The 27,352-nt window shown below is 44.9% G+C and overlaps 2 protein-coding genes across 10 annotated transcripts in view; one reads left to right on the top strand and one right to left on the bottom strand.

The window, feature by feature from the left end:
• HPS5 (HPS5 biogenesis of lysosomal organelles complex 2 subunit 2) overlaps nucleotides 1–25,098 on the top strand; it is a 60,453-nt gene extending 35,355 nt beyond the window's left edge. For 6 of the 7 annotated variants that reach the window (XM_019812150.3, XM_003993038.5, XM_006937131.4 and 3 more), the window contains 2 exons: nucleotides 1,397–1,667; nucleotides 2,803–3,588. In XM_019812150.3, coding sequence (XP_019667709.2) covers nucleotides 1,397–1,667; nucleotides 2,803–2,863 — 332 coding nt within the window. In that variant the 3' untranslated portion in view covers nucleotides 2,864–3,588. Of the gene's footprint in view, nucleotides 1–1,396; nucleotides 1,668–2,802; nucleotides 3,589–21,516 lie in introns of those variants that run through there. The other variant, XR_006586428.1, reaches the window with a different exon arrangement.
• LOC105260977 (serum amyloid A protein-like) lies at nucleotides 18,285–24,644 on the bottom strand. Of its 3 annotated transcripts, none has more exons than XM_045039042.1 (4): nucleotides 23,619–23,672; nucleotides 21,043–21,134; nucleotides 18,993–19,131; nucleotides 18,285–18,589 (listed from the first exon to the last, which is right to left on the bottom strand). In XM_045039042.1, the coding sequence occupies exons 2-4, from the start codon at nucleotides 21,131–21,133 to the stop codon at nucleotides 18,427–18,429; spliced, it is 393 nt and encodes a 130-aa protein (XP_044894977.1). In that variant the 5' UTR covers nucleotide 21,134; nucleotides 23,619–23,672; the 3' UTR covers nucleotides 18,285–18,426. The 3 variants fall into 3 exon arrangements, with proteins under 3 accessions (XP_044894977.1, XP_011285041.1, XP_044894978.1); XM_011286739.4 differs by lacking the exon at nucleotides 23,619–23,672 and adding an exon at nucleotides 21,843–21,975; XM_045039043.1 differs by lacking the exon at nucleotides 18,285–18,589 and adding an exon at nucleotides 24,590–24,644 and having other exon boundaries at nucleotides 18,989–19,131; nucleotides 23,619–23,685.
• Nucleotides 25,099–27,352: the final 2,254 nt, after the last annotated feature.

Below are 27,352 nucleotides of genomic sequence, written 5' to 3'. Positions count from 1 at the left end.
CTGACAGCTCAGAGCCTGGAGCCTGCTTCAGATTCTGTGTCTCCCTCTCTCTGCTCCTTCCCACTCACACTCTGTCTCTCTCTCTCTCTCTCTCTCTCTCTTTCAAAAATAAATAAAGCTTAAAAAAAATTTTTTTTAAAAAGAAACGAAGAGGAGGGCCAGGTGATTCTGCAGGACTAAAACTATAAACATACATATCCTTCTGAAAAATAACAGAATAGTTAAGATGATATAGTTAACAGATAATAGTTAAGATAATAACAGAATAGTTAAGATATACGTGGTTTACATTTTTAAAGTCATGATACAATGTTTGTTATAGATAAAAACTGAAAATTCAAGAAGCATAAACAAAATAAATCCCACTTAAAATCCTTTCTGCCCATTTTGTTAATAAAATAATAGCTGTTCTTACCCTTGGTGTGTTAAATGGGGGTCTTTTCTTGACACTTCTCTTTTCCCCATAACTCATATTAATTGCTCTTCAAGGCGTTGTTAGTTTTATTGCCGGATGTGTATCTCATATCTGTCTACATATTTTTGCTCCACCACCAGCTCCCTGGTCCTAGCTACTCACCTAGATGGCTGCAGTCACCTCAGAATAGTCATCTGGTTTCCATTCTCTCCCACCTTTAATCCATTTTCCCTGGAGCAGCCAGAAGGGTTTTTAAAAACAAAAATTGGATGACGTGGCTCCCTTCCTTGAAACATGCTACATGGAAAAGGGAATAAAATCCAGGCCTTTGTGCACTGTAGGCCATTCTTTGAGTTCCTTGAATTCCAGTTCTGTTCTGTGTCAAGTTGCCTTCCATGTTTCCTTTGTCAGAAATGCAGGCTCCTTCACCCTCCATTCCCGACACCCTGCGACCTCACGCTTGTCCATATGTGAGTCACAGGCATGTGCATCTCTGAGCTTGCCCGGTCTTTCAGCTATTTGCTCATCTATCCCGTCCTCACAGAGCCCTTCTCAGATTCCCCCTAAACATGCCATTCTCTCTGATGGTTCCCTGACCTTTTCCTTTAATGCACTTAGCCCAGTTTATAAGTATAGATTTAGGTCTGTGTTTGCCTCCTTTACTAGACTGAGCTCCAGAAGAGTGTAGGGGTCATCATGTCTGGTTGGTCTCACACTGCACATCATGTGCCTAGCCTAGACTGTACCCAAGGAGTCCTAAGTGAGCGAAATGAAGAATTTTGAAGCTAATGTTGTGACCTTTCCTTATCACGAATTACTTATTCAACAAATGTTCAGAAAACAATTTTGTGTTAGGATGATATTATGTTCTTATGTTCTGGTTTTAAATGTTTTCACAATGGTTCTGACTGTCTCCTATATGCAGGCAGAGCATTAAGAGCCATTAGAGCCAAAATTGTGTGTTTCTGTGTGTTTGTGTAGGTTGGATCCCAGAGACTGTGGAGGAATGGAAGCTTCTCCTACATCTCGTACAGAACAAGAGTACAAAGCCAGCCCCCCAGAAGTCACAGAATGGGAACTTCAGTGATGGGGCTTCCCCCATCAATGTGGAAAATGTGGCACTTCTGTTAGCTAAGGCCATGGGCCCAGATCAGGCCTGGTCATTGCTACAGGAATGTGGTTTGACCCTTGAGCTGTCACAGAGGTTTACTAGAACCTGCGATATCCTAAGGATTGCGGAGAAAAGACAGAGGTAATAACCTGTCATGCCCTTGTCATGCCGTCTCCACAGGTGCTGGGGGAATGTGGAAGCTCAGAGATTTTCAGAAGGGGGTGGGGCTGTAGAGATCATTCAGTCCCAGCCCCTCACTAACAGATGAGGGGAGTGAGACGCCTCTGCTAATTAAGGTGATTGAGGGAAGAGGCTAAAAGTAATTATTGTGTCTCATACTTGTGACCAAGACACTCTGTAAGTTCATGGGAATACCCAAATCTGGTGTGTACTCAGTTCTTGAAGACAGTTATTAGTACCAAATATCAAGTTGTCTCAGGGCTTTTTTTGCTTTTGTTTTAATTTTGGTAAAATACAGATAAAATAAAATTCACCATCTTAACCATTTTTAAGTTTGGTTCAGTAGTGTTAATTATGTTCATATCATCTTGAAAACCTTAAACTTTACCCATTTAACAACAACTCCTCGTGACCCCCTCCATGCAGCTTCTCGTAACCACCAATCTATTTTCTGTCTCTATAATTTTGACTACAGTAGTCTCTTTGAGACCCTGCTTTCAATTCTTTTGGGTGTAATCCCAGAAGTGGAATTGCTAGATCATATGGGATTCTAGTTTTAATTTTTTTTAGGAACTGCCATACTGTTCTCCATAGGGGCTACACCATTTAACATTCCCACCAATGATGCACAAGGGCTCCGTTTTCTCCATATTCTCACCAACAGTAGTTATGTTATTACTATTATTTTTTGATAGTAACCATCCTAATGGGCATGAGGTGAGAAGTATTTTGGTTTTTATTTGCATTTTCTTAGTGATTAATGATGTTGAACATCTTTTCATACGCTTGTTGGCTGTTGTATATCGTCTTTGGAGACATTTCTATTCAAGTCTTTTTGCCTGTTTTTAAATCACGTTTTTTTGTTATTGTATGAATTTTTATATATTCTGGATATTAACCCTTTATCAGATATATGATTTGTGATATTTTCCCCTATTGGATAGGATGCCTTTTCACTGTGTTGATTGTGTCTTTTGATGCACAGAATCCGTCAGCTTTTTGAATCCTTTAATTCTTTGTGGGTTCAAAACAATTTTTCTTTGTAAATAGAACAATGAAAACTAAATGTGCTTGTTTCTTTTCTTTGGGATTTCAGAGCCTTGATACAAAGCATGCTTGAAAAATGTGATCGGTTTCTCTGGTCTCAGCAGGCCTAGTGGAAGAAGATTCATCACAATGTCATAATATTTTGAGAAAAATTGAGTCATGCTCCTGAGCCTCCTGAACACATTTGCTGTGGAAGGAAAGGTACCGCCTCAAAACCCTGCCACCTTCCTGGGAATACTTTTGTCAGTGTCCATAACTTCTGTATCTGTGGCTCTGTGAACTCAGTGTTTGTCAACCAGGGTTGAATTTTGAAAGGAATCAGTCCTTGTTTGCTGAATCGAAGTGTCCTGGAGTCAGAATGTGAAAGTTCACAGCTGAATTACAGTATTATTTTCCCCTTGCTAGTGAATCGGGGGAATTATTTTCCTATTGTGACTCTTCATGTAGGAACAGAAGTTTCTCATCCTGCTTATAATGAAGACAGATAAAGTCATTGGCAGGAATTGAATTTTTTTTATATCTTACCTGGGATAGTTGAGAAATTTATTGACATAAGACTGGGCATAACAGAATTAACACATAAAATACGTGAAACACTGAAGATTCAGATTAGATATTTACATGAAATGGCCCCATATTTAAATTGAGCTAATTTAAAATATATTTTTCTCCAATATTTGACATTTTCTAATCTGGACATATATACAAATGACTAATTTATTACCAGAAATGTTTTATCTCTAATCTTTCCTAAACAGTGGTCCAAAGGAATCATGCACCTTTAAAAATTATTTTTTTTAAAGCCATAATAAAGGAAAGCTTAAGTACTAACAAAGACTGCAGTGAGCACTTGTGTCATTGAAGCCATGCACTAGAATGCCTCCCATCAAGCTCCTGTATGTTTGCATAGCATGCCACATTAATGATACATGTAAAATCTGGTTAAGTTTTTATTTGAATAGAATACAGACATGAAGTTTATTGTGAGCAATTTGCTGGAAGGTGTTGGAGTAAGCTCAACGTGGAGTAAGAAAAGTGTTGGATACGTGGAGTAAGAAAAGTGTTGGATACGTTGAATGATTCGCTTCTTTTTTTCATTCAGAACACAGCCAAAGAACTATAGACAGAAATTGCTGTCATGCTTCCACATGATATTCAGATATCATGTAACCAGATGGGTTGAAGACATTATCAGAGAAAGGAGGCTTCACAAAGTTTCTTAGAGTTTTGGGAAGCTTGGAAAACCTAACAGTTGTGGTCTACAGTGGGGGTGGGGGTGGAGTGTGTGTGTGTGTGTGTGTGGTGTTTCCCCTTACCAAACAATTTCCTGACACCAGTTGGGTGTCCTACAATGCAACCCAATTCTGACACTATTGACCCAAAGGCAGCATCAGATCCCACAGGTAAAGGGCTCAGTCCCAAAAAACTCTCCTCCACTTTAGACACTAATTCCAAGTCCAGGTTGTTAACTATACTTCTGACCAAGAAGAAACATTTTATTTACTAGATTGCCAACTTCTTATAAAAGGATGTAATTTAGGAACAGCCAGATAGAAGACACAGGTAGGGCAGGGTACGGGGAAAAGCATAAGGAGCTTCCATGTCTGCTCTAAGCGCCACCTTCTTCAAATCTTTATGTGTTCCCAATCTAGAAGCTCTCTGAATCAAGTTCTCTGTGGTTTTTTTATACCTTCATTACAGGGGCGTGATTAATTAAATCATTTGTCGTTAGCTATTGAACTCAATGTCCAGTCCCTTTCCCTTCCTGAGGTCAGGGGTGGGGCTTGGGGGATGAGACTGAAAGTACAAGACACCTCTATGGCACTCATCACTTGGGAAATTCTAAGGGCTTTAGGAGCTCTGTGCCAGAAAAGGGAGGAAGACCAAATATATATTTCTTACTATAAGTCACAATATCATACCTTCCCACTAGCATTAGCTGGATTTTGGCTGTATTGGATTATGTTGAATGTGAGTCTATACTAAGGTAAAGAGCAAGAACCCTCCCTCCCTTCACTGTCTCTCAGCTTTTGTCATTACATAATGACATACTGTCCACAAGAGAACAGAAGAAATCTCAGGAGACAGCCTGAACTGGCACAGTTGTGCAGTCATTTCCTAACAGATTATTCTAGGGCATATTACAGCAATCCTCATTTGCCAAAAGGGTACAGAGAAATTTATAGCACTAAAAAACATAATCGCATCATCTTTATTTATCTTCCAAAGTAAACCAAGCAACAACAACAAAAGTCCCCTTCAGTTAAACATTTAAATTTCATCAGTCTAGTTGGCTATTAGGCAGTGTTTTCAAATACAGCTTGTATCTTTGACTTCCCTGAAGATGGCTGGACAGTGATTCATGGTTGCCTCAGTTTTAACAGGGCCACAGATTCGCATAGTGGCTGGGAGCTTGGGTTCTGAGGCACACTGTCTAGCTTTGAATGTTGCTGTGTGTCTTTCTAAGTGACCTTGGGAGAGTTACTTTGTTTTTCTGAGTTTCAGTTTTCTCATCTATATTATGGGGACAGTAGTAGCAGTCACTCAGGATAGTTTGAGAATTAACTGAGGTCATAAATGTGAAGCACAGAACACAGTGCCTGGCGCATAGGTTAGAGCCAGCTGTTAGTGACACATGAGACTGGAGTGCAGGGCAGTAGTGCTTGTGACCAGTGCACGGGTAATAAATATTAGCTGTCATTTGAAAGGTATGGAATATCCTTTTACTGCTTTTACCCTGTAGTGATCAGACCCATGTAAACTGGTTTGTATGAATCTGAGTGAGAAGACCAAAATTGAAGTTAGTAATTTCCTTGTATGTGTTAAATCTGTCCCCGTTCTGCCCAAGACTCAAAACCTTGTAGTCATCCTTGCCTCTCCCGCTCCTCAACCCTCACTTCCAGTCACCAGATAAATCCTCTCAATACTGTGTTGGTGGTGTTCTCCAGAGGTCGTTTTTTTCTCCAGTCTCCGTTGCTGCCCATCCACATTCTCGTTACTCCTTGCTTGCCTGAACGCTTGGAGCAGTCTTAGTGACCTTGCTTTCTTCACGTCTAAAGTCTTGCCTTCCCCACTGCCGCCACTCAGTCTCAGCTCCTCAAAGTGTAAGCACCTAGGTATCACCCAAGTGAGGTGATTGACAAACTTGCTATATGTCAGAGTCACCACAGGAGCACGTGAAAGATAACTGATTTCAGGGATCCTGGCCCAGACCTGGAGTCTGTACATCTAGGGTCTAATTTAATCCTCAATTGACCTCCCACCCCCATATCGTTCCTAGATTTAGATACAGAGTTATTTATCCTGGCTTATAGATGAACCCCTGTCTTGGTCCCATGGGAAGTTAATTAGACATCCACTGTCAGAATCCTTGTCCTCTCGAGACAGCCTTAATCATGCCTCTTCCCAATCAGAAACTTTCAGACTCCCCTCTGCTTTCAAAATAAAACCCAAATCCTTGAGCCTGTCATTGAAGGCCCTCCGTGACTTGTTTCCAAACTCCGTTTCTCGGCTCCAGAGTTTGTCCTTCATCCTGGGTTCTCTGTTTCTTGGATACGCTCTGCACTTGGACCTCTGGTTGTGCCTCTGCTTAACCTTGACATGTCCTTTGCTCCAGTCCCCACCTGCTGAAACCCACCAGGGTTCTGTGCCTTCCAAGTTCTATATGTCAAGTTTGGTTGTTTTAAAATGTGATAACATACAGGTAACTTAAACCTTGCCATCTTAACCATTTTTGTGGCAGAACAAGGGGCTGAAACCTCTCCTCCTGCCAGGAAACAGTAACTTTAGAGTGGGTTCAGAGCTTTCCCTACCCTTTCATTTAGAAGAAACCTGCATACCACTAAACTTCCCGAATAACACTACAGAATTACAACACACGCTGCTGTGTGAGATGGGGAGTCTGGAGTTTCCAGTCAGCCCTGGTCTAATGGATCAGATACAAACCACAGAAGAAGGCTGGGAAAATTTCCACTTGATAATTCTTTCCAGAGGGCTCAAAGAAGTACTAACCTGGCACCACTGTGTCCTAAACAGAGAATGTTTTCCCATCTTGCCCAAGTAATATATTATTCCAGCTGGGCGACTCTGAGTCAGTGTGAATATTCAAGGTGATGGTTCCCGCTAGTGATGTGGCACTGTTACCGGTAGGCAGAGCCTGAGTTTAGTGACATCGTGTCAGTGGTCTTGATTCCCCTGTAGCTTTTCCTAATAAACCGCCTGTCTTTGTAGCATGAAGCCTGTGTAGTTCTGCAGAGCCCCATACTTAGCCAGGGCCCTGGGCCTGCTTGAATGCCCTGCTTTCATCATCTTGGAATTTTTAATAATTTCTGAACACATTTTTATTTTGCATTGGGACCCATTACGTTAAGTAACTGGCCCTGGCTGCCACAGTAGATCTGAGGTGGGGCCTGAGATTTTGCATTTTTTAAAAAAATTTTTTAATGTTTATTTATTTTTTACAGAGACAGAGCATGAGTTGGGGAGGGGCAGAGAGAGAGGGAGACACAGAATCCGAAGCAGGCTCCAGGCTCCGAGCTGTCAGCACAGAGTCCGACGTGGGGCTCGAACTCACAGGCCGCGAGACCTGATCTCACAGATCGTGACCTGACCTGAAGTCAGATGCTCAACCGACTGAGCCACCCAGGCGCCCCTGAGATTTTGCATTTCTAAGGGGATCCCAGGTGATGCTTCCTTGAATCACCCTTTGAGTAGCAAGGCTCAGTCTGAAGTCTGGTAGCAACTTAGAAGGAATCTGAAAGACAGTATGGATCCAAGGCCCCTGGCATCTGGATTACTTGCCACATTAAGGGAAATGTGAATTTTTGTATTCCTTAAGCTTCTGTGTTTTTGTTACAGCCAGTTAGCCTTACCCTAATTAGAGGAAGTGAGGTAGAGCCAGTCTCACAACTTGTTGCGTTCTCAGTTTGTTTAGGCTTAAATAATTTTGGAGAAAGAGCCTTCTCTGAAGTATGCCTGGAAACTTGCCTCCAAATGTGTCAAACACAAGCTCAGGCTCTCTGGTTCCTCCTCCAGTGTTGGTGGGTGCCGATTGGAATGGCCTTTTTAATCTTGGAGACTGGAGTTGGAGTTTGAAGTTAGAGGAGAAGAAGATGAGGCAGTGTGGCCCAGGTTTACCAGAATTCGGTTTTGATGTTTGGAGGCAAATCCTAACCAACAAAAACTTGCTTCTCCTTGTCCTTCAAACCTGTCTCCCGTGGGGACCTTGTGGCTCGTATATTCCTTGGATCCCCTAACCATAATGGTCATTGTATCACCTTAATTTTACTCCAACCTCTAACAAACTACTTTTGTTGTAGGAAAACAAAAATAAGTTATCTTAACCAAAATATGAGGTGGAATGTGGCAGATCCAACCCCGTTGCTAAGAATGTCTCCATATCCCTACCAAGCCCCGTAGCACTCAGTCCCTCAAAGAGCACTGTGCTCCAGATCACATCCCCCTGGGGTGGCATCTGGTTTGTGGCAGTACCAGGCTCACGGCTGGTTCATTCCATAAGTCCGTGGTAGCTTACATTTCTTTGTCCTTCCTAGTGTCCCTGCCTGTCTCCCTGTCTTGGCTAACCAGCTTCTTTCCCTCTTCTCTCTTTTATCCTCAACCTAAGATCCAATCAGTCCCTTCATTCGTGAGTGAATTTACTGTCCATATGTTGGAGATGCCTGTGCTTTTCTTTTTTCTTTCCTTTTTTTCAATTTTTATTAGTACAAGCGAGAGGGGGGTAGAGGGGGAGAGAGAGAGAGAGAGAGAGAAAGAGAGACAGAGAGAGAGAGAGGCAATCTTAAGCAGACTCCATGCTCAGCACAGGTCTTGATGTGGGGTTCAGTCCCATGACCCTGGGATCATGACCTGAGCCAAAATCAAAGAGAGTTGGATACTCTACTGACTCATTCACCCAGGCACCCTGCTGCGTATGTTTTTTCCATGAGCTTTAGAAAAGCACAAGGTTTTGGTATATCAGATATGGCTTACGTACTACTTCAGATCCTCTGGCCCCCTCCTTTTCCTGCAGCCACTTCTACAATGATGATTCCATCGTTTATGAGCATTGATCCATTTCATGCAGGTGCAACCTGCTTTGGGTCTGTTCCACAGCCTTCTGTTCCATACACTAGGGAAATCCACAGGGCACTGAGCATGTGCACAACCATGGAATGTAGAAAGGTTAATATTCGAGGGGTCACACTTAACCACTGGAGATGGAAGCCAGTTGATAGATGCTTTTCTTTTTGAATCGTGGTGGGTAGTGCTCAGGTATCTTTTATGACATTCCTCAGAAGTCGCAGTGGGATTGAGCTCCGGGTATAAGGCTCTTAATTATGGCCTGCTCCGTTATGCATCCTTGTGTTAGCCATGCTCCCTCCCTGGTCTACACCCCTGTCTCTCACTCCTGCTCACTGGAGTTGTTTCCAAGTAAAGTACCAGAGAACCTAGGGGAGGTGGTGGGGGTGAGGACGGCAGGAGGTGAGGGGATTCTTCTATTCTTTGAGGCTTTATCACGTAGACTTAGTCTGTTATTCAAGTGAAGGATCCATTAGGTAAGAAATAGCAGGCATCCAGCCATCATTGCTGGTTGGATTGTCTCTCCCCTGACATGACCTGCTTCCTTAACCTTCCCCCTACTCTGATGTCCTCAGATTCCCACAGCTAAGCCCCCTGACTTCCCTACCTGCAGGTACAGCTCAGCTCATGGCTTGGTGTAGAAAGCACTGAAGGATCCTCAATCTAACCTCCAGGCAGCCCTCCAACTACAGCCTGGGGTACCGGGGAGAATGGCACATCCATACTCACTCAATAGTGAGAGACCGCTCGGGCCCAGGGCCCATCAGATGGTGCCCCAGATGCCAAACAGAGTCCAAGTTGTGACACAGCTGAGGCTCTATACGCACCCTCACTGCTCACTTGCCCACAGACCCTAGCTGGATCTTGCCTAGGCCAAAAATGTTTCCATTTCTCCCCAAACAATTATCTCAGCAGTGGAGGCTTTTATCTCACTGACCTATTAACTGTAAATCCCCATCAGAGAACTAGGGACTATTATTACTTATTAGTACTGCTCAAGGAAGTAGTGTGGGTGAAGGGAAAAGCCTTAAGCCAGACTGCCTGCATTCAAATCCTGGCTTTACCACTCACTAGATCTGTGATCTTGAGCAAGGTACTCAGTCTCTCTGTCCCCCAGTGTCCACATCTGAGAAATAATCTACACCTGTAGAGTTGTGGCACAGTGTGGGAATAGAATAAGCTCAGTAAATGAGCCATTATGACTAGTGTTATTATTCAATAATCTTCTGGCCAATCCCAGTAATCCTGGTTTGTATTTTTTAACTGAAATATAGTTAACATTTCACACTAAACATAGCAAGAGTTTTCCTTTTTTTTTTTTTTTTTTTTGTTTATTAAAAAAGCGCCAGCATGCGCGAGCAGGGGAGGGGCAGAGAGAAAGGGAAACAGGATCCCAAGTGGGCTCTGCGCTGACAGTGGAGAGCCTGATGTGGGGCTCAAACCAAGAAACCACAAGATCCTGACCTGAGTCGAAGTTGGACATTTAACTGACTGAGCCACCCAGGCACCCTTACTTTTCTTTTTTCATAAGGAGATGATAATAGTATTTTCTAGAAAATTTCCCTATGCCTAAGATAAACAACAGATTCTTTTGTTGTATTACCAAGATAATATTAAACAGAATTAAAAAAAAAAAAAAAACTCTCCTATGTAACATGGATATTATCTGAGAAGACTGCATAGTATTCCATCTTATGTGTGTGATACACATTACTTGATGACTGTTCTTTTCCTTTTCCCCGCTGGGCCCTAATCTATTATTTACATTTTTTTCCTCATACAGTTTTTAACTGAGATATAATTCACATACCATAAAATTCACCCTCTTTATCCTATTGAGGGGTTTCTTAGTATATTCACCAGGTTGTGTAGTCATCACTTCTGTGCAATTCCAGAATATTTTCATCATCCCAGCAAGAAACTTCATACCCTTTAGCAGTCACTCCCTCTCCCCCACTCCTTCCAGGCCATGGCAGCCACTAATCTCTCTGTCTCTGGACTTGTCAATTCTGGACATTTCATACACATATATTCATATTATAAATAGCCTTTTGTGTCTGGATTTTATTTAGCCTAATGTTTTCAAGGTTCATCCTTGTTTTCAAGGTTCATTCTGTACCGTCAGCACAGAGCCAGACTTGGGACTTGATCTCATGAACTGCGAGATCATGAACTGAGCCAAAGTCAAGAGTCAGATGCTCAACCGACAGAGCCAACCATGCACCCCTACACAGTATTACTTCTGATTAAGGAACTCATTTTGCAACAGATAAAACATGACAGTGGGCCTATACTTATGGAGCTCACTGGTTTAACCATGTTCCCCATGATCTTGAAGTAGCCGGCTGGGTAGAATGGTGGAATAACATTTTGAAAACAGTTACAGTGCTAGGTAGATAGCAACACCTTGCAGGGATAGGGCAATGCCCTCCCCACCCTCACCAAGGATATGGTATGTGCTTTAGATCAGTGTCCAATATGCTACTGTTTCTCCCATAGCCACAATTCATGGGCCCAAGAATTAAGGCAAGGAAGGGGTAGTGACTTCTCTCACTAAAACCCCTACTGACCCACTAGCAAAATTTTTGTTTTCCATCCTTGTGACTTGAGGTTCTGGTGGTCTAAAAGACTTAGATCCAAAGAGAGAAACCATCCAAAGGTGGGAAGAGTCCACCTATGGATGACAGCTTGCACCCATGCCTGTGGAATTCCTGCCCATTTGTGATCCTCCCTGCTTGGTTGAATGGAAAACAGGTCTTCTTTATAGACTTTGAACTTACTTAGTCAGCCCTCACCATTGCATAAGCAAATTCCTTGTGAGAAATCTAAATCTGTCTTTATGATCCTGTTCCTGTAAACAACTTATAGTACCAAATTCTGAGTCAGAGTTCAACCAGAGGACCGGAACCAATAGGATATATATATATATATATATATATATATATATATATATATATATATATGTATATATTAGTGGACTTATTACAAGAACTGGCTTACACGGCTGTAGGGGCAGGCTAAGCAGTCAGGATAGGCAGTCAGGATGGTGCCATATAGAAGGAAGGAGAGCAATTGTAGGCGACTACTTGGGAGACCAGTTTGGGGAAGACCTAAGCCTTTTTCTTTTTCTTCTTCTTCTTCTTCTTCTTCTTCTTCTTCTTCTTCTTCTTCTTCTTCTTCTTCTTCTTCTTCTTCTTCTTCTTCTTCTCCTCCTCCTCCTCCTCCTCCTCCTCCTCCTCCTCCTCCTCCTCCTCCTCCACATCCAAGTTAGTTAGCATATAGTGCAACAGTGATTTCAGGGGTAGATTCCTTAATGCCCCTTACCCATTTAGCCCATCCCCCCTCCCACAACCCCTCCAGTAACCCTCTGTTTGTTCTCCATATTTAAGAGTCCCTTATGTTTTTATCCCCCTCCCTGTTTTTATATTATTTTTGCTTCCCTTCCCTTGTGTTCATCTGTTCTGTGTCTTAGAGCCCTCATATGAGTGAAGTCATATGATATTTGTCTTTCTCTGACTGTCTAATTTCGCTTAGCATAATACCCTCCAGTTCCATCCCCGTAGTTGCAAATGGCAAGATTTCATTCTTTTTGATTGCCAAGTAATACTCCATTGTATATATATACCACTTCTTTATCCACTCATCCATCGATGGACATTTGGGCTCTTTCCATACTTGGGCTATTGTTGACAGTGCTGCTATAAACATGGGGATGCATGTGTCCCTTCGAAACAGCACGCCTGTATCCCTTGGATAAATATCTAGTAGTGCAATTGCTGCGTCATAGGGTAGTTCTATTTTTAATTTTTTGAGGAACCTCCATCCTGTTTTCCGGAGTGGCTGCACCAGCTTGCATTGCCACCAACAATGCAAAAGAGATCCTCTTTCTCCACATCCTCGCCAACATCTGTTGTTGCCTGAGTTGTTAATAATGTTAGCCATTCTGATAGGTGTGAGGTGGTATCTCATTGTGGTTTTGATTTATATTTCCCTGAGGATGAGTGATGTAGAGCATTTTTCATGTGTCAGTTGGCCATCTGGATGTCTTCTTTGGAGAAGTGTCTATGCATATCTTTTCCCCATTTCTTCACTGGATTGTTTTTTTGAGTGTTGAGTTTGATAAATTCTTTATAGATTTTGGATACTAAGCCTTTCTCTGATATGTCATTTGCAAATGTCTTCTCCCATTCCTTCAGTTGCCTTTTAGTTTTGCTGATTGTTTCCTTCACTGTGCAGAAGCTTTTTATTTTGATGAGGTCCCAGTAGTTCATTTTTGCTTTTGTTTCCCTTGTCTCCAGAGACGTGTTGAGCAAGAAGTTGCTGTGACCAAGATCAAAGAGGTTTTTGCCTGCTTTCTCCTTGAGGATTTTGATGGCTTCCTGTCTTACATTGAGGTCTTTCATCCATTTTGAGCTTATTTTTGTGTATGGTGTAAGAAAGTGGTCCAGGTTCATTCTTCTGCATGTCGCTGTCCACTTTTCCCAGCACCACTTGCTGAAGAGACTGTCTTTATTCCATTGGATATTCTTTCCTGCTTTGTCAAAGATTAGTTGGCCATATGTTTGTGGGTCCATTTCTGGGTTCTCTATTCTGTTCCATTGATCTGAGTGTCTGTTCTTGTGCCAGTTCCATACTGTCTTGATGATTACAGCTTTGTAATACAGCTTAAAGTCCGGGATTGTGATGCCTCCAGCTTTGGTTTTCTTTTTCAAGATTACTTTGGCTATTTGGGGTCTTTTCTAGTTCCATACAAATTTTAGGATTGTTTGTTCTAGCTCTGTGAAGAATGCTGGTGTTATTTTGATAGGGATTGCATTGAAAATGTAGATTGCTTTGGGCAGTATTGACATTTTAACGATATTTGTTCTTCTTATCCAGAGCGTGGAATCTTTTTCTTTTGTGTGTGTGTGTGTCTTCAATTTCTTTCATAAGCTTTCTATAGTTTTCAGTGTATAGATTTTTCACCTGTTTGGTTAGATGTATTCCTAGGTATTTTATGGGGTTTGGTGCAATTGTAAATGGGATTGATTCCTTGATTTCTCTTTCTGTTGCTTCATTGTTGGTATATAGGAATGCAACTGATTTCTGTGCATTGATTTTATATCCTGCAATGTTGCTGGATTCATGAATCAGTTCTAGCAGTTTTTTGGTGGAATCTTTTGGGTTTTCTTACCTAAGCCTTTTTCTAAAGGCCTTTCAACTGATGAAGCCAGTTGCACGTAGGATAACCCCTCATTTGATTAAAGAGAATTTATTAAGGACTTTAATCATGTCTGCAAAAAAACCTCACAGCAGCATCTAAATCAGTGTTTGAATAACTGAGGGAAGATGTGTGTATACAACAAAGTGACTCCATTTCCCTTCATCCTTTCACTCTGGACAGAATAGCTCTTACAGCCCATCCACCTGGACTCACAGTCAAAGGGAACTGTGAGGACTGTAGTTCAGCCTAGCCAAGTTGACACATCGAAAAGCCATCACTGGGCCAGGGCGGGGTTGGGGGGAGGCAGGTGGATGGGGGGATCGAAATTTTCATGTCTAATGAGAAAGCTTGCAAAACATTGCTAGGAAACATTTTTTCTAAGACAAAGTGAAATTATGTCCACCTTAGATGGTACTTTAGTATAGATTTTGGTATAGATTTGGGTATTCATTTTTAAGTGAAACATTTCCACATTCTGCAGACCAAAACCTGTATCAAATCTCCCCACCCTCTACAAGTCCCAGACACCACTCCCAGATCTGTCATCTGTGCAGAATACTTTTCTTTCTGCTTCATTCATTCACTCAGTGAATGTTTACTGAGCCTCTACTATGAGCCAGGAGCTGTGGCAGGTACTCTGGATACAAGGATGACATACAGCAAGATAGACATGCTTTTTGCCCTCTGTGATGAGTCCTGGGGACAATAATGTACAACCATAGCAGGTACAACTGGACTCCCTCAGGTTCCTTCTCCTCCCTCTGAAATGTTAGGTATCTCCTGACTACATTCTCTTTACCTTCCTTCCTTTCTCATGAGTCACTCCTTACTCCTTTTCAGGTTAACCCATCATCTATGAGCCTACCCCATCCCCTCCTTTTTACTAATTAGTTAAAAAATAAATTATTTCAATCATTCATTTATTCAGTAAGTGTTGAGGTTCTAGTATGTTACCAGATACTTTGCTCAGTGCTAGATATTTAAAGTTAAATAAGACAGAAATTGTTAACTAGGATGGAAGACAGACCAAGAAAACCAAACAAAAACAAAACAGAGTAACAGAAAAATGTAAAGCAAAAAATAAGAAAAATCATCCTAGATATTGATGCCTGGTAGGAAGGGGAGAATAGCATGGTAGGTGACTCAGAGCAGTCAGAGAAGGCCTCTCTGAAGAGCGATTTCACGCGAGAGACACAGGATGAGAAAGAAGCAGCCGTGTGAAGAGCAGGTGAATTGAGTGTTCTAGGCAGAGGGAACATCACGTACAAACATCCTATGGCAAATTAGAGCTTGACTTTTTGGTGGAACTGAGGGAAGACCAATGCTGGAGAGCAGTGGGCGAAGAGGGTGTGACAAAGAGGGTGATATAATGAAGACAGTTGACATCTCTCAGGAAGGTGGGAGAAGGCAGGTGTGCTGGACTTCGCTCAGAGGCCTCTTGATACGAGGACGAATATGTCACTTGTTTGGGGCCACGCCCCAAAGTCCGTGGTGGACAAGAGCTACTTTACCGGAGCGGTGGGTACAGAGGCCAGGCTGGAGCAGGTTCAAGTGTGAGTCTGAAGGCAGGAATTCGTGTAGGTGGGTGGCTTTTTCAACAAGTCAGACCAGGAGGAGGAAGAGGAGAAGGTGCAAGAGTGAAAAGTGAGGTGGGCTGAGTCCGGGTTTTCAATGTGGTAATTTATCGGGGAAACGGTTGGTGAGTGCCTGGACCGTGCGAGGTGTAGCACATTCGATGATGAGCAAGCTGCGGTGCCCGTCCTTAAACAAGTCAGGCATCTCCCGATTATAAGTGCTCTCCTGCCCGTTTAAACCTGGTGCTGAGATCCAGGAAGGACAGAGAGGCCTCCCCCCTCGCCCCACTGAAGCCCTTGGCCTTGTACAGCACATCCCAGGTTCTGGAGGCAGACACACCAGCCTGCAATCCTGGCTCTGCACCCTTACGTGGGCAACACTGCACAAGGTCCTAATTGTGTGCCTGTAAACCTGGTTCTCCAGCTGAGAACTGCAAAGACTTTCTGTGGCTTAAGTCAAATAAGGCAGGGACAGAATAGAGCAAGTTTGGCATTTGCAAACGAAGAAAATGGCAGCTACCTTATTAATTAGTATTCACAGCCTCCCACACCCCAGCAGAGTTTGGATGGTCACCAGCGTGCGCTTCAGTGGAGGCTTTTATTAAGTTGTAAGTGTTTATCTACAATCTGACTTTCTAGAACATTAGACATCATAAAAAGAAAAGTTATGTAGAAAGTAGAAAGGGGGTGCCTGGGTGGCTCAGTCAGCCAACCGTCTGACTCTTCATTTCGGCTCAGGTCATGATTTCACGGTTCGTGAGTTTGAAGCCCACATCGGGCTCTGTGCTGACAGTGCAGAGCCTGCTTGGGATTTTCTCTCTCTCCCTCTCTCTTTGCCCCTCCCCTGCTTGTACGCACACTCTCCCAAAATAAACTTTTAAAAGTAATTATCTTACTAAAAAAAAGAAAGTAGAATGAAAATGTTTTATGAACTGTAAACTACTGTTCAGATATGAGTTATGTTAGAGAGACTTGAAATCTATTAGGGGAACTGACATATTGAAGAAGCAGAGGGAATGCGATAAAGAGGCCAGGAGGTGTGAATGAAGCTCTGTGAGAGCCCCAAACTCTGCCCCAGAATGGAGTGAGTGGGCTACTGGGATGGTTCTTCAAGAAAGTAGAAGTTTTATCTGGATCTGAGTTCAAGGACAGTAGGAATAAAGATGAGAGAAACTACTATGAGAACCATTCCTCACGTAGGACCAAAGGAACTGGTTAAAACTGTCACTGGGGACAGGGGTTGGTGTTTGGGAAGGCAAGACATCAGTTGCCGGAACCCCTGGGATTAGACTTCCCAAAGCCTAATGGAAAGAGGCCACTGAGGGACAAGGTGCAGAGGCAGAAGAGGACACAGTGACTGGGCAGTGAACAGGTGGGGACACAGAGAGGCCTCAGCATGATAAGGGTAGGAAGTGGAGAGAGGTATGAGAGGAGATATCAAAGGAGAGATTCCATGTAGAACTTCCAGTGTATTGGAGACCCCTTATCAGTCAGGGGCCAGTCAGCAAACAGAAACCAGGCAGTATTTTCAAGAGGAAGGTTTATGGGTTTTGTTTTGTTTTGTTTTGTTTTAATATTTATTTAAGGGGCATCTGGGTGGCTTGGTCAGTTGAGCATGCGACTTCAGGTCACGATCTCATGGTTTGTGGGCTCAAACCCCATGTCAGGCTTTGCGCTGACTACACGGAGCCTGCTTTGGGTTCTCTGTCTCCCTCTCTCTATGCCTCTGTCTCCCTCTCTCTATGCCCTTCCTCTGTTCACACTCTCTCTCGCTCTTTCTCAAAAATAAACATTAAACTTTTATTACAGTTTTATTTATTATTAAGTAACCTCCACAGCCAATATGGCTCAAACTCACACTTCAAAATCAAGAATTACACTTTTCCAACTGAGCCAGCCAGGTGCCCAGAAGGAGGGTTAACATTAAGAATTATTAAATAGTTACAGGAGTTGAGCTATAAAGCGGTAAAAATGAAGGAAGGAATAAATTAAGGAAAGGGCCTTCACAAGGTTGGGATTAAGGTCTGTTAGGAAGTGTGTGGCAATAGTCCAGGTCTATAATCTTGTCAAAGTTGACAAGAGAGCCTCCGCTGAGGTGACAACAAAACCTGCTAGAGGTTGATGTTGTCACTATGCCACCAATTTGCTGACATATTTTGTTCCTGGGAGCTTTTGTGGAAGGCGTGAGATATGGCGGAGAAAAACTGCTTTGGATGCAGGTCTCAGATGGCATGGACAGGAACTGGTTTTAACTGGATTTAAAGGTTCTGCTGGGAAACCAACACAAGATCAAGATGGCAGTAGCTGGAGCAGGATTCCACGAACCCATCCTCCCATGGCTGTGTCCCCTGTCCTCAGGGATAGAGACCATGAGGAAAAAAACCAAGGGGGACTGGAAGCTGAGGACAGAGAGGGAGACAGGACACAACTGGCAGGAGAGAAGGGTCTGGACACGGAAGAACCTGGAGAGAGAGCACCAGGCCACCAGAGGGGAGTGGACAGGGCAGCAGATCTGATCTGGGAAGGGTGGGTGCAGGGCGTCTACTCTGTGTGACACTGACATGGTCTCCACCACACCAACCACACGGGCACAGGCCCGGCTTGCACCTGGGTGTCCGTCCATCACCCCTGGGAACGAACAAACGAACAGTCCTTACATCAAAGAATAACACACACTTTTCAACAATCTCTTAAGCATTTATTAGACACCTGTCAGGTGCCCTCCATCAGCCTCTGTGGACAGAGAACTCAATGATTCCGCGTCCCTGCCCTCAGAGGGCCCCCAGCCCCTCTCCTGAGTGCTGAGCAAAGAGGAAACTCAGTACTTGCTAGGCAGGCCAGCAGGTCGAAAGTGGTTGGGGTCTTTGCCGCTCCGGCCCCATTCATTGGCGGCCTGGTCAGCCTTCGAGTCCTCTGCTCCGTGGCCACTGTTTCCGTGCCTGAAAAAGTCTGTGACTCTCTGAGAATTCTCTCTGGCGTCGCTGGAATGCAGCAAGGCAGGTAGGAGATTAATTAGGGGGCTGAGGAGCAATTGCCCGTAACCCCCATCTCTCTTCTTTGCAAGGGAGAGCTGCTGACAGGAGCCAAGGAAAGAGGGGCTAAAACACTGACCCTCTGGCCCAGAAACAGCATCTCAGCCCAGGCTGATCCCTTACTGGGTGAACAGCACCCATAGGGGGAGGATCGGGAATCACCCATTCCTCCTGGCCTCGCTCTGACCCCATCAGCCACTCACGCCAACACTGGGCGCAGAGGGGAGGGTGCGCAAGAGAAGGAGGAGCCACAGTGTCTACAGGAGACTTCTCCAGGGCTTGGCCCCTCCTGGCTGTCCAGGGCAGCCAGGCTCAGCTCACCCAGCCCTGCATCCCCGGGAGCCCGTGTTACCTGATCACTTTGGCCGCCCAAGCGCCCCCAGGTCCCCTCTGTGCGGCATCATAGTTCCCCCGGGCGTGGAAGTATTTGTCTGCACCTTTGTAATTGGCTTCTCTCATGTCAGAGTAGGCTCTCCACATGTCTTTAGTCCCTGGAAAGGAAAGCAAATGATGAGATGAAGGTGATCGTGTCTTGGCAAAAAGGAGGAAAAGACATTTTCCTCCCACCGATTCTAAGATCTCAGTCTTTGACAAAATCCATGGAGAGGATGTTGGCTGGGATGAGTGTTCCTTTACATTTCACTTCCCTGGGTGAATGTTATGAGAAGCACCCTTGGTGCAAGTTTTATTCTGCTTGATTCCATTCTGAGTACTGTTGCTACTTTATGTTTGGCTGTGGGATGTGTGTGAACAAGAGGTGGGATGGTCTTTAAGGGATGCTTTGTCCTGCGATGACCTCTACCTGGACAGACACAGGGAACCCTCTGACTGGGGCGTGAGAACAAAGGCAAGTCAGAGGGAGGCTGCTGACTCAGAGGGCTCCCAACCAGGTCAAGGGTAGAAATTCATCCCTGTGAGCAGCTTGAAGACGTTTGGTCCTGAGTATTTCTGAAAATCTGGGGCATGTTTGGCACCCAGGCAACTGTCAGAAGTCAACCAGCAGGTGGTAAAGGGGAGTTCCCCTAGAGAGATTTACAAAAATAGGTCATCAGATGCAGAAAAAGTACAACTGGTCCCCCGCCTCTAAAGTCAGTGTCCTCCCAGTAAATGCAGGAGTATATTGCCATCCACAGGGTGGTTATGCAGATGTACTGAGAAAAATGCACGTATAACTTCTAGAAGATTATAGGTGTTCAATATGCTATCACTTCTCTGGGCCTTCGGAAGGCTGGGACAAAAACAGTAAAGCGACTAAGCTAAGAGGAAGATCAGACAGTTACAGACTGAAGGAATCTGAGCAGGCTACATAAAATGCAGACCCTGAAAAAGTAATGTATGGGGTGCCTGGGTGGCTCAGTCAGTTAAATGTCCAACTTCAGCTCAGGTCACGATCTCACGGTTCGTGAGTTTGAGCCCTGCATCGGGCTCTGTGCTGACAGCTCAGAGCCTGGAACCTGCTTTGGATTCTGTGTCTCCTCTGTCTCTGTTCTCCTCCCCTGCTCACACTCTGTCTCTCTCTCCAAAATTAATAAACATTAAAAAAAAAAAGTAATGTAGTAGGCAAAAGAGAAAGACCTAGTGTCGAGCGTAATCATAGTTTATGTAATATCCACGTAATGCCTTATCTTCATTTTATGTGTTTATTATTTCTACTGTTTAGGATTCATTCATACATGTAAAGCTCTTAGAACAGTGCCTGGGACAGGCTGAGCTCAGCTACTGTTGGTTGTAGTTACTAAGAGCACAAGTTTGATGCACCCACTTCATGGCTGAGACACAGCAAAGAGCTGTCCCCGGTTTGCCACTAGGTGGCAATGGAGTCCCACTTGTGAGTGGGGAGCAGGCGCCCTGGACCCCAGATGTCTTCTGCTCTGCTGCAAGTTAAAACCCAAAGCTTATGTGACCTTCGTCCTGGGGATCCCCATGGAACAGTGCAATGCTGGCCAGAAGGGCCAGGGCTGGAGGGATAGGACACATGTCATTTAAGGGGAGAAACCACCAGTAGAAAATAAGCTCTAGACATCTAGCGCACAGTAAAATGAAGGCAAATCAATACCGTATCGTAATTAGCAAACTTGCTACAGTCTAGAACTTAATTATCTCAACTACTAAGGGAAAGGATAATTATGTCACGTGATAGAGGTGCTCTCTAGAGCCACAATGCCAATCATATTAAGTAAACAAATGTGTCATTAACATGCATTCGCCTTAAATATACACAAAGTTATAATGTCAGATGTGGTTCAATTGTTCAAAAAACTGGGAAACTGCTGTCTTGCAAACCGTGCTGCTTTTCTTCCCACTTGTGGCCTTTGCCCTGTGGGGATGTGGCCTCCACTGTGGTCAATTCTGGTGGGGGGCCAGTTGCTGCCTTCCCCGGACCGCCATCCTTTGGTCCTTACCTTGACCAGCTTCCTTGAGGAACGTGAGCCATCTTTGGCTGCTGACGCCCAGGACCAGGGAGCACAACAGGATGCCCACGAAAAGCTTCATCCTGCAGCAGAGTCACAGAAACACACAAGGACGACACACTTTTGGTTTGGTTTGGTTTGGGGTTTTCGGGGGGAGGCACGTGGACCCACACCTGTATCTTACCTATTACCTACATCTACTTAGTGTTAGATGTTACCGATATCTATTTATCTATACACATACCTGCATAAATACACACATATGTGTACGTATACACCTGTGTATATACACATGTGTGCATAAATGTAGGTAGAAAGAAATAGGCAATGTGTATACACATATATACGCAGGTGACACACGATACATAGAACAGAGGGTCCAGTTCTCTGTTGCCATTTGCCCCATAGGAATCCCAGTAAGAGAGATCGCGCTGCGCTTCTAATATAAACCACGTGCCATTTCAGTCGTCCCCTAGGAGCCCTGAAACCCGCTGTCCGGAAAGTTTCCAAAGAGGCCTTTGGGGATTTCGTGACCGTGTACCCATCTGTAAAATGAGGATTGTGGGACATTGCACACATCTTTGCAGAACGCCTGCTCTACCCATCCGTGAACTCCCACAGAGAAACTACACGACCAAATCCCAATCCCAGAAAGTATGCCCGTCTGGAGAATTCAAATTGCCAGGAGAGTAGATTCAGGGAGGAAGCAGAGAGTGAGGACACAGCCCAAGAACGCCTTCGGGTAAGAGAATCTGCAAAGAAGGAAAGTGTAGGCAAGTCTAGCACCTCACCTTCGGCTGTCCCTTCCTGCCGAGGCTCCTGGTGAGGCTGAGCTGCCCGTGTCTCCTGCCTGCGAGGGGGGCTGGCATTATATATACTGACACTCTGCTAGGGGAGTGGGTGGGAAAGCAGGTGTGAAGCAAAAACACTGAGATTTGGGAAATTCCTTTTGGCCAGCACACAGCATCCAGAACATCAGGCTCCTTCTTCACGCCCGTCTACTTTCCAAGGTTGTGCAATCTGGCAGCTTTGAGGCGTGTAGCAAACTTGGAAATTTCTGCCTGTTTCCAGTGTCACTCCTGGTAAGAAAGGTTTTCTTCCCCACACAATAGTGTATTGAGAAATGCTGGGCAGGGTAATCAAAGTTAGAAAGGAGAATCGATTGCCTGAAGAATGAGAGACAAAGGGCAAATGGGGGAGCAGCAGGGGCTCCATTAAAGGGGTGGCTCAAGATAAAGCTGGGACCCCAGGGAGCAGAAGTTGGAGAGGAAAGACAGACAACCAGGAAAATGGAGCTTCCAGCACCCAGTGGGTGGACTCGACCCTGATCAGTTGCTATGGAAGCTCCCAATGGCACGTTACAACTGAGGAACTGCAGTGTAGAAATGTGATAACAGTGTCACATGGGAAGGACGCATTAAAAATGGTCAGGAAAAGGGCATCTGGATGACTGTGTCTGTTAAGCATCTGACTCCTGACTTTTGCTCAGGTCATATCTCCTGGCTCATGAGTTTGTTGAGCCCTGCATTGGGCTCTGCACTGACACTATGGACCCTACTTGGGATTCCTTCTCTCCTTGTCTCTCTCTCTGCCATTCTCCCTCTCTCAAAAATCAATAATAAACATTTTTAAGGAAATGATCAGGAAATAGCCCACCAGCTGCTAAGTTATCAGACGAGAAGATTCAGGAAGGGTGCAGAGAAAGCTGGGATGCTGCCCAAGATGGGCGGTTGTGATGATACAGCTGTTTCAGCTGGAAAAGCAGGACTGGGCTTCACTGTGGGAGCTGAGGAAGATTATGCTGGGAAGAAATTGCACACAGGCGCTATTAGCCTGGCGGAGGCCATGGTCCACTCACCAACCTACCCATCACTGCCCCTTCACGAGAAAGGGAAAGTTTCAGGTCATTGGATTTCCCTGGAGATGAGAGAGTTATGGATGTGTAATGTGGCAGCAATGATGGGGGACCTGGAGGACAGACCTGCATCCAGTGTCCTTCTTACAGTGGGCTCCAGGGCTGGACACCTGAGGACGGTAGTAGGGCAAGGAAGGCCCCTCCCAGGGGGCGCCAGCTCAGGGGTTCTGCCCCGATTGTGTCTGGGAGAAGAAGTATATGAGCAGACACTGGAGATGCTAGAGCCTCCAAGCTGATGCAAGCAAATCCTGGAGGCTGGACAGCGCAGAGCTGGGAAGATGGTGAATCACAGCCAGGAAGGAGGTGGGCCCCGTGCTCCCGAAGTCACCCAGAGAAGAAGCAGGATGCGGACCTTGGATTTGTTACAGGACAGGAGGAGTTCCGAGCAGGACGCGGCAGAGGGGAGGCTGACCCAGGACGAAGCAAATCAGGCAAGGACTGCACTGGTGTGAGGATATCACTGTCTTAGATTGGAGCCTGCCACTCTGGGAGTGATGCCTCTCTCTGGGTCTGGCGTTATGTTAATTCTTGCAGATACAATGAGATGAATGTTGTAAGGCAGACAACTGTCAAAGGATCTCTCTGTCCCTGTGGTTCTCTTTTCCAAGGCAATGCTAAGCGACATTTAGAAATTCTGCATACAAATCATTACCTGGGAAAGGTGGGGTCCGTGAGCTCTGCCCAGGCCAGGACCCTCAGCAGCTTTGGCTCCCTGGGTCCTAGGAGTAGACATGTGGGGAGAGGGGCAGTTATCAACCTTCCACAGCCCTTGGTGACAGGGAACTTGGGGGGCCGCTTCACAGAGGAGGCCACGTGATGCCCACACCCCTCCTCCTACATTCCCCAGGGCAGATATCCTGGTGCAGTGGTCACCCCCTCTGACAAGTCTTTCACTCCCTTTGGGGCCATTCCGTGCTGGAAAGCCACTGCCCACTTTCCGACGTCATTCAAGTCATTGCTTTCTTTGGTAGAAACATTGCAGAGAGAGCAAGGACAACAACGTCTAGACACAGAGCGGGGCCCCTCACAGGGACCTGGGGAAGCACTGCAAGTTCTCCTCCTTTGTTACTTGTGTACTGTAGCTTCTTGGAGGGACACTCCGTTCCCTGCAAGGCCATGCTTACAACAATAGACAATAGTGGCAGGTGGCTCTTTCCCCTTGTGTCTCCTGCAAAAGAAAGCCATCCTGGCATGGAGGTATGACACTCCCCAGGCCTTAAAGAGACACCCCCAAGTCTCCCATGAGTCCCTGCGTCCCAGCTTGCAGGGACTGTCTCCGTTAGGGCCCGATGTGCCGACTTAATACAGAGTGACAACCCCTTTCACTCTCAAAAGTGACCTGGTTTCCATAATACATTAGATGCTACCCCTCCTCTATTGGCCACGTGTGACCAGGCTGTCGAGAGGCCTCGGACACCTCCCTTTTCTCTGTCACAATTAATTTAAGTGGATGAGAAGAACGCCAAGGCTATGAAGAGTCAGAAAAGCAAAGTTAAAAAAGAAGCCCCACAGGTACCGTGGCCAAGCATGGCATGTGAAGCATAGGTCCCACACATGCAGGGACAGAGGAAGGAATGAGGAACAGTTTCATGAATTTAAAATGAGAAAGACAGTGATACCTACCTGAGATACTGTCGTGTTTGAGAAATAAAAATTTGGTCATTCAGATGATAAAAATATGTGTGGTTTTTATCTGGTCTTTCACAGTGCCTGCCTCCCAAACCCTTGGAATTTCCTGAGTGTTGAGAGTGACAGTGGTATCTTTAGTTAATGAGGTGATCTTTGGACCTCACTAAAGATGGGAGCTGATCACCAGGAGGACCAGCCACCTGATCAGAGGAATGGACCTTTATTCCCTCCTCCTGACCTCCAGGCAGGGGTCAAGGGCTGGAGGGTTCAATCAGTCACCAATGGCCAAGGATTTCATTAATCCTTATGCATTGAAGCCTCCATAAAAACCCAAAAGGGCTGGGCTTGCAGGGCTGCTGGGGTTGGTGAACATTGGGAAAATGGTGGGCCTGGAGGGGGCGTGGAAGCCCGTGCTATCTTCCCAGTCCTTGCCCTATGTATCTCCTCATCTGGCTGTTGATTTTCGTCCTTTTTCGTATCCTTTAATAAACTGGTAAATGTGACTGAGTGTTTTCCCCAAGTTCTGTGAGCCACTCTAGCAAATAATCGTACCCAAGAAGGAGTCACTGGAACCTCTGATCCAGTGGGTCAGTGAGAAGCACACATAAGAGCCTGGGGTGTAGTCCTATAGGACTGAATCCTTCCTGGGGTGTAGTCCTATACGACTGAGTCTTTAACATGTAAAATCTGAGCCATCTTTGGGAAGAGAGTGTCAGCATTGAGAGGAATTCTTGTACAACCTGTTGGGGTCTGAGAACTGCTTGCTGATGCATGTGGAGAACGCCCCCAAACACGGGAACTGGGCGTGGGAGCCCTAAAAGTCTACCTCATCAAGTTGTGTCAGGGCGGAATGCTTAAGGCTGAAAGGGGCTTGGATTAATTCTGAACACTTACAAAGCACTTTATACATTGAACTCTTCTGGCTTAGCCAAGAAAATTCATAATCATTTATACTTTGCCGGAGACAGGAAGATTAATTAATACAGTGTTACCAAGTCCACACATTATTAACACATTAATAAGTAAGATTACCAATCAGAGTTGCAGTTTTAATGATCTGGGTTAAATTTTTCAGGACACAGGAATATTCTTTCAAGTATGGGTGTCTCTCAAGATTCCTTTGTTAGAGGGGCGCCTGGGTGGCTCAGTCGGTTAAGCATCCGACTTTAGCTCAGGTCATGATCTCACAGTTCCTGAGTTCGAGCCCCACATTGGGCTCTGTGCTGACAGCTCATAGTAAGTAGCCTGGAGTCTGCTTCAGTTTCTCTCTCTGACCCTCCCCTGCTTGCATTCTCTCTCTCTCTCTCTCTCTCTCTCTCTCTCTCTCAAAAATAAATACTAAAAAAAAATTTTTTTTAGGAGAAAAAAATTGAGTCAAAAATCTCTCTATATTTGCATGGGACCTGACTCATTTATCAATTTGTAACTTAAAATCTTCATTAATTTGGGTGAACTGTTGTTGTGCACGGAGGTGTTTGCACTTTTAGTGCTGTTGTGGGGTGGGGGGGTGTTTATGTGATGAGAGACACAGGCACATACATGTAAATTATATGATGCATAGACATTTGCTGCTCTTCCTGATCTCAACACTGGAATCCCAATCAGGACAGGAACCGGGCTGTTGGTTTTTTCACCATTAACTCTCAGTGCCTAGGAAGATGCCTAGAATATAGTCAGGCTAACAAAACTGAGTTGAACGAACGTGTTTACTGAAGAGAACTTGAAAAGTATTAAATAAGTATAAAGAGAAAAAGAAAAGGCAGTAGTAATTTCACCAGCCTGGATTGGGGGAGGGGGCGGAAGAACCTCATTAGATCCTCCACGTTTGGCCTCCAGGCTACTTTCTAAGTGTAGGTACATATGTGAAGACATAAACTAAGACAGGGATATAATACGCGTCATTTTATATTCTGCTTTTACCCTGAACGACTTACTGTGCCCATTGGTCCTTGTTACTATGCTTACCCACCACAAAGTCAGTGACAAAGCTGAAGTTCAAATCTGGTCTGCTAAGAGTGAGCGTTTGGAATCTTAGCCATCTGCTATGCAGCTGCCACCTGAACTTGGCAGAATACAATAATTGTACGATACAATTTATTTTATTTTATTTTAATTCAATTCTAGTAAACATGCATGAGCTTCAGAATGGCTCTCCCAGGGGAGTGATCCCTGCCAGGGAACACTGAGGTCTTCTGTGCCATTGCCTGCTCTGTTCCCAAGGGCCTAGCTCAGTTCCTGCCACATACTGGGAGCTCATGCAAGAAGTAGTGGGTAAGGGGATGGGTGGATGAATGAGTTTTGCAAGCATCTTTGCTGACAGTGCGAACAGTTGGAGGCTTTCGAAGGCTCTGAGTTAAACTGTTTGGACTTTCCTAGGTCAAGGCCTGCATGGGAGGAAGGGAAGACTGCAGTGCTGAGCGGCTCCTTCTGAGGTTATGTCATTCAGGAGCAAGGCCCGTTGGCCAGCCTGGAGTTGTTGTCGCTTTGCCCAGCTCTTTCAGCAGAGGGGCAAGTGGGTCATTAACAGGAGGCTTTGTAAACATGTTTTTAACAGCATGGTTTTTCCAGAAAAGACCTGGATTTTCCTCCCCTAGTTACAGATTTCAAAAAGCAAACCTGGGAAATTAGAGAACTGTGAAAGAGCCCCCTTTGCACCTGAGTTTGAAAAGCAGGCTGTTGAGTGACACTTCTTCCCTGCCTCCCACACCTTGAGGCCCAAGAGGCTCCACGTACCCCACATCCCAGGGAGAGCATCCA

This window comes from Felis catus, chromosome D1 (genome assembly GCF_018350175.1).
Source record: "Felis catus isolate Fca126 chromosome D1, F.catus_Fca126_mat1.0, whole genome shotgun sequence".
NCBI lineage: Eukaryota > Metazoa > Chordata > Mammalia > Carnivora > Felidae > Felis > Felis catus.
This window is presented reverse-complemented; position numbering and strand designations above follow the sequence as displayed.